General features: G+C 49.5%; 1 protein-coding gene across 1 annotated transcript in view; it reads right to left on the bottom strand.

The window, feature by feature from the left end:
• The window catches only part of LOC310819523 (NT-3 growth factor receptor-like), a 91525-nt gene that overhangs the window by 40602 nt on the left and 43423 nt on the right, over positions 1-7500 (bottom strand). The window contains exons 5-6 of the mRNA XM_083690825.1: positions 6039-6096; positions 5583-5685 (exon numbers count right to left, since the gene is read on the bottom strand). Of these exons, the coding sequence (XP_083546951.1) occupies positions 5583-5685; positions 6039-6096 (161 nt within the window). The remainder of the gene's footprint in view (positions 1-5582; positions 5686-6038; positions 6097-7500) is intronic.

The following is a 7500-nucleotide window of genomic DNA, read 5'->3' as shown; positions in this document are numbered from 1 at the left end:
TGAAATCCCCACAAAAGACAACAACCTCCGCAATTATATCCACCCTGAAGACGTGCCAAAGCTTCTGGAGTGGAACGAAGGGCTGAAATTAAGAAATGCGCGAGCAGCGGCTTACACAGAGCTCCGTGTGTCCGTGGTCGAGCCCTGCTACAGATCTCCCCAGATGAGAGGCAAACTTTCCCTCCACTCCCTCCGGCTGGAGCTAGCAGGTCCTTTAGCTCCGGTTCTCTCTCCATTAGAGGGCTGGTTAACGTCGGGCCTCTTCTCTCAATCACTGCCATTAACAGCCCTTCAGACTCAGGCTGGCCTGTGGCGCCGTGAACAAAGGCTCGTACCAAAATTGATATTTCAGAGCGTTTTTTTTGCAGTGGCTTTTAGGGAGAACTGGCGTTCGCAAGGCATATCCGTCTCTGCGTACACTACTGAGTGAGAGAAACTCAGTCCCTTAACAGTCATTTTTTACTTATTAACTCAAAGTATTCCATACTGTACGGTAGGTGTGAAGTACAGAAAATATATCATCATTAACAGAACATCCTTAAGGATACACAGAATGTACTGTAGGCTCTAAGTTTGAAAGTTCAGTGAAAGTTCACGACATGAGAGGGAGACCAATCCAAATTAAGCACCACATACTGTACTCCAGCCTACACACAAGTTAGTCTGACTTACTATTCAAAGTTCAGACACAGATTTTCCGCTCTGCGTATTCTTCCGGTCCAGGGGAGCTTTCAATATCGGCTACTGTACATTGAATATTGAACACACTCCGTCTCTCTCTTCTACGGTATGAACCACTTTTCCAAGAAAGTAAGGAAGAAGAGCAGGGTATGATTCTACACAGAGACGGTCCCCTCTGGCTAAGAACAGAGCCCCATGACTCAGCGCCAGCTATTAGCCGCAGAGGGCTCTCAGACGGCCCTGCAGCCTGTTAGCAGTCGTAGGCTCTCACCATCACAGTGCACTGTCCCATTCCCCCCCACGCCCCAATAAGCCCCCATTCTATTTCCAGGAGAGTGGCACAGACCATAGGCAGGATCCCGAGGAGGATCTCATTCATATTTAAAGTGAATGATGAATTACTAAAGAGGCTCTAGGAGTTTTTTATTTTTTTTATTTTATTTTTTTTATACTAGGTGCAAAGAGTACATTGTGGCGTATTGCGAAAAAAACACGTTTAGAAAAAAAATAAAAAATGGTGCAGTGTCCAAATCCTTTTAGGCTTCACTTACACGTACAGCGGGGGATTGTAAGAGCAGTGTTAAAAACCGGGCGCCAAAGGATGAACTTTACCATTCCGTGGTAGTAGAAGTGATGTTATATGGGTTGTGTTGGTGCTATAAATGGTTACAGGCTGGCTTGCTTGTTTTCCGTCTTCCATCTGTCTGCGGCTCTAAGAGGAATGATTTCCAGCCAATTAGCGCTGACTTGTGCCCCAGCGACTGCAGAGGGTGAAGTCCATTTGCGCAGCGGAGGCAGGGTGCTGGCGCCTTGTGACGCGTCAGGGTCTCTGTTGTTGGGGTTCGTTCCTGAGCACAACAACACAGCACTCAGTCATTTCTGTGGACCGTCGTGGCGAGCAGAGGCCAAGTGAGTCAGTCATGCATTAAATACTCTGGTTCTCTGGTGTGTGCTGATCATCCCTGGGCTGGACTCAGGTAATGTAGCGGAGCGGAGGGTAAGCCCCTGTGACAGAAGTGTTGGGATCATGGCTGGGCAGAAGGGCTGTGTGTGTGAGTGTGTGTGTGTGTGTGTGTGTGTGTGTGTGTGTGTGTGTGTGTGTGTGTGTGTGTGTGTGTGTGTGTGAAAGTGTGTGTGTGTGTGTGAAAGTGTGTGTGTGTGTGTGTGTGTGTGTGTGTGTGTATGTATGCAAGTGTGTGTTTGTGTGTGTGTGTGTGTGTGTGTGTATGTGTGTGTGCATGTGTGTGCACATGTGTGTTTGTGTGTGTGTTGTATGTGTGTGTATGTATGCAAGTGTGTGTGTGTGTATGTATGTGTGTGTGTGTGTGTGTACATGTATGTGTGTGTGTATGTATGTGTGCACGTGTGTGCACGTGCACGCGCATGTGCTTGTGTGCAAGCGTGTGTGTGTGTGTGTGTATGTGTGTGTGTGTGTGTGTGCATGTGTATGTGCGTGTGTGTATGTGTGTGTGCGCACATGCACGTGCATGTGCGTGTGTGCAAGCGTGTGTATGTGTGTGCACGTGTGTTTGTGTGTGTTTGTGCAAGCGTGTGTGTGCACGTGCGCGCATGCGTGTGTGTGTGTGCACGTGCGCGCATGTAGGCACGCGTGTGTGTGTGTGTGTGTGTGTGTGTGTGTGCACGCACGTGTGTGTGTGTGTGTGTGTGTGCACGCGTGTGCAACACACAGATAGTGATGACAACACAGCCAGACAGGAAAGACAAGGTAAAGGTTGAGTTGGAGGCGGCGCCGCCTGCAGGTGCCCTGTTAGTCACACAATAACGCTAGACAGCACTTGTGTCAATGTCATAATGAAATTATCTCTCTGCAGCCTTGAATGTGCCTGAGGGGCAGCTTCAGATCACTGTCTGAGTACTAGAGGACAATAGTAGATTATCTACAGTAGACTAACCTCTATAACAGATGATAATGCTTCCCACGGGGGTTTATATCATCCTGTCGGTCAAAATGTTGGAAGCCTACAGACACACTAGGAAAGGGTATGGGTGTTTTTTGGGGCCGTCACTGTGAATATGGCAATGTCATTGGAATAGATGACGATTGATCACCTCAGCCTAGAGGGATACAGTATTCATACACTGACACTACAGGTACAGTACCAGTCAAAAGTTTGGACACACCTTCTCATTCAATGGTTTTTCTTTATTTTTATTATTTTCTACATTGGAGATTTATATTGACATCAAAACTATGAAGGAACACATATGGAATTATGTAGTAAACAAAAAAGTGTTAAACAAACCAGAATATGTTTTCTATTTTAGATTCTTCAAAGTAGCCACCTTTTGCTTTGATGACAGCTTTGCACACTCTTGGCAAGTTTGTGTCTAAAACATATTCTGGTTTGCTTACTACACTTTTTTGTTTACTACATAATTCCATATGTGTTCCTTCATAGTTTTGACGTCTTCAATATTAATCTACAATGTAGAAAATAGTAAAAAATAAAGAAAAACCATTGAATGAGAAGGTGTGTCCAAACTTTTGACTGGCACTGTATGTACGTATGTGGTATGACTGGTCTGTTGGCTCTGGCGTCGTCACTGAGTGTGAGATTTCTGTCCAAACAAAATAAACTGTCAAGACAGAGATGCTGCACTCCTCCACTCACCCCCCCCCGTGACAAAAGACAATCAGATCCCCAGACAAAAATCGAAGTCCACAATTGGAAACACTCAAGTGGGTGAAAAGATGAGGCTGACTGGACATGTACTGTGGCAGAGTTGTGTGAGCTAAGAGTTTCAGCACACAGATCAAGCATGGACCAGAGGTTACAGCCCAAGCATGGACCAGAGGTTACAGCCCAGGCTTGGACTTTTCGTCATCAGCCGGTTCCTCTATCAAAGCATGTAATTACAGCTGTTACAGACAACAGAGCTGAGACTTATAAATCAAGAACCAGGAGAGGGAAGCGGCGGTTCCAGTGGGCCTCACTAGAGCTCCCTCGGACGGACGGCAGTGGGGCTTGAAAGGCAAGTAAATCAACTTGAATGTAGTAGGACAAGCTAGGCTGCTGCTTCTAATCGCAGGCCCCGGCCCCTGGCCCCGGCCCCGGCCCCGGCCCCGGCCCCCCTCGGAAAGGCAGAAAAAAAAACATCACGATTTTATTGGATGCCCAAGAATAGTCGCTGATCAAACTACAACGGCCAAAAGAGCCGCAGTGATTTAGTGCAGTGAAACTCCAATAGGCTTCATCCAAGGTAATGACTTCTTCAGCGGGCTTCCAACTGATTTTCAAGAGGGGAGGGGAGGAAATAGAGACGAATCAGAGCATTGTGTGGGGGCCTCCAGCCATGAAAGCAGCTATATTGACGTCACCCCTCTGGAAGTCAATTCTTCCCGTGCCTCTTCAACCACTCACAATCACGGGGAAATAAGCAGCGCTCTACTTAAGGCAAATTGGCTCACCTTCTCCAGCTCAGACTGGCACAGGTCACCGCAAATGAAAAAGGAATAAGATGGTGCAGGCTTTTTCAGATAATGGTGGATCTTAGCTGAGTGTGTGTGTCTGTGTGTGTGTGTGTGTGTGTGTGTGTGTGTCTGTGTGTGTGTGTGTGTGTGTGTGTGTGTGTGTGTCTGTGTGTGAGGACACACAACCTGTAGTTGAACACATAAATCACCTCCTTCAGTCCCCCCCCCCCCCCCTATTGCTGCACCATGGTGTGACTAAACCACTTACTGTACACTGTAGGATGTCAAACACCAGCACCACGGCACACAGGCCAATTCCAATACATATGGAATATTATCAACACATTTCCAATACACATATTATGGTATATGACCGATCGTTTTGTTGCCGAGACATGGGGCTTAAGTTATAATTGCCACCCCTGAATAATCACGGCACGGGATTTATTTACTGAGGTGACAAAGCAACTACACTATAATCCTGCTAAGCAGCTAATTAAGGGTTGGCGGTGGCTAATACCATGGTGTCCTAACAACAAAATGACAATAATAACTTTCATAGGGTTGAACAGCTTGTTATTAGATGACACGTAAAGAACATTAGCAGAGGAAGCCCATGGAGACCTTTTCTACAAAACTGCCGGTGACACAAGGCGAACAAAACACAACAGCATCAACAACACCATCGACAACAACAATCTAGCATCTGGTTAAACGCAGTCAAAGTCAGTCAGAGTCCCGAACCCCCTTGCTGCCGTTAGTGTGTGTGTGTGTGTGTGTGTGTGTGTGTGTGTGTGTGTGTGTGTGTGTGTGTGTGTGTGTGTGTGTGTGTGTGTGTGTGTGTGTGTGTGTGTGTGTGTGCCTATTTATGACTCTAAACCCTCCAAACAGAGCAACTGCCAATGTACATGCGGAGGTGCCATTTGGGACTGAGCAGAATCAACAGTGGTGATAAGAACTGTCGCACAGGCTGTGCTGCCAATCCACTTATCCCAAATCAGAGGCCCCCAGCCGCCCCGCTCTCACCCATCACTCACAGTCACAATGCGGGGGGGCCCGGGGGGGCCCGGGGGGGGCCCGGCCCGGCCCGCAATGCGTGCATTGGCGCCTCTGAGCCTCACGCTCGGTACTCACTCCACAAGCCAGCGAGATAAGCAGAACCTGGATCTGACCCAAAATCAAAGCTCACCACGAACAAAGGCCATATTAATCCCATTGAATTCCTCAGCATGGTCGACGGTCTAGAAACTAATGAATTCAGGATCCCATCTGTGATAGCTCAATACGGCCCACGTTTGGATCACCGGGTATTTCTGGAGTGTACAAGCGAGATATCTGGAGAATGGCTGGGAGCGAAAGATGAGAGGTGATGCAATCGGAGGCAAACCGCCACGTACAGCTTCAGCTTGGCCTCACCGCATACGGGCTGCACACTGTGCTGTATTGTATCTGCTATCGATTGACTCACCTTTCATTCCAAACTTGGAGCGGCGGCCATATTTGTTGATGAGAACAAACAGGACAATGAGGAGCACGCAGGCGAACCCGGCCAGGCCAACAGCGATGGACACCTAGAGGGAGAAGACAGCGAGTGAGCATCAATACAACGTTCCATACGATTTCATCATAACTACAAAAGCTAGTCAGGAGAACAGAGAGCGAGGAACGTCAACACGACCGATCAATACGTTGCAGAGACGGGGGAATTCGAAACAAACGGGCATTTCAGGTCACCGAGAGATGCAAAAATAATACAGCTGCTATGAACAGCATCTATGCACTCGAACAAGACTTTTTTCTCGAGCAGAAAGTTTCATCTCATCTCGTTATACAGTGTGTTTGCATACTGCTGACATCGAGGAGGTGACGGCGTGCTGTTTCAAGAAACATCATTAGAGAAACTGTTGTTTCTTTCCAAACTCACCCCAAATGTATCCTCCTCTGGCCTGTTGGACTCATTGTCTGGTGGTGTTGTGGCTGTTGGGAACAAGGAGAGGCAACGTTAGTCAGAGGACTCCTGAGACAACTAATCCAGCTTCATAAACACCGCGTTATCAAACGACTACAGCAAAACAAGTCTTAAGTTAAAGTCTACCGAGATATGATCTCATTCCTAGGGAGCTGTTGAAAACAATATCCCTTCAAACTGTTATTTCGCAAGGGGAGGGAAAGGGAAATTCAGCACTGGAAGCAAAAAAAAAGGAGGACATGAAAAGGACAAGCCAGAGCAAGCAGATGGACACAGACACACAACCATGAAATCATCCCCCTCTCCCCCTCTCCTCTTTTCTGTCCCCCTCTCCGCCTCTCCTTTCTCTCCGTCTCTCCCCCCCTCCCCCTCTCTGCCTCCCCCCCTCTCCGCCTCTCTGCCTCTCCCCCCTCCCACTCCCCCCCGTCCCCCCTCCCCCCCTCTCCCCCCTCTCCCCCTCTCCCTCGGCTGATGGGGGAATTGCCAGTCTGAAGGGTTGGGAATTGGCAGATCACAGAGTCATTGTGGGCAAATAAATGGGCACGTAGTGCGGACGGCGGACTGCTACTGGCACCGCGCTGGGGAACAGTGGAACAAATTGTGTATATGCACTGCCCTCTATCCCTCCCTGCCTCCCTCTCTCCCTCTCCCTCTCTCCACCCCCCCCTCCCCCCCTCCATCCCTTCCCCATTCCCAACCACCCTCCTCCTCCCCCCCCATCCCCCCTCCACCCCCCCCCACCCCCACCCCTCCCTTAGCAGTGGAATAATGAGATGTGACCCAGCACCCCAGCACTCTAACACTTCCACTGAACTCTCCAATCCCGTCCTCATGGAGCTGTTGTGACAGTAGCTGTCTATGGCTTTCAGAGCATTGCTCTGGCCGCCAAACACACCAACCTTTTACTCTCCTCTCCCCCCTATCTCCTCCTCTCTCCCCCCTATCTCCTCCCCTCTCCTCTCCTCCCCCCCTCTCCTCTCTCCCCCCCCTCCTCTCCTCTTCTCCTCCTCTCTCCTCTCTCTCCTCCCCTCTCCTCTCCTCTCCCCTCTCTCTCCTCTCCTCTCCTCTCCCCTCTCTCTCCACCCCCACTCTCTCCTCTCCCCCTTCTCTCCTCCCCTCTCCTCTCCCACCTCCTCTCCTCTCCCCCCTCTCTTCCTCTCTCCTCTCCTCTGTGAGTGTGTGAGTGTGTGAGTGTGTGAGGAAGGGCCTCAGGGCAGAGTGACGGTACCTCGCTGTCCGTCCTCCGAGGGACAGCGGAGCAGAACCAAGCAGGCCCGTCTGCCGGGTCTCTCATGTGTCCACCCGGCTTTCAGTCACACAATAGCCCCCCCCCTTCATCCCACTTCATTTAAGATCAGACACCGCCAATCTGTCACTGCCCACCTCTGTATTTAAACTTTATAACCCGTGGCAGATT

This window comes from Argentina silus (assembly GCF_951799395.1).
Source record: "Argentina silus genome assembly, chromosome: 19".
In the NCBI taxonomy this organism is placed as follows: Eukaryota; Metazoa; Chordata; class Actinopteri; order Argentiniformes; family Argentinidae; genus Argentina; species Argentina silus.
Note: the sequence above shows the minus strand (reverse complement) of the source record. Positions and strands in the feature narration are given on the sequence as shown.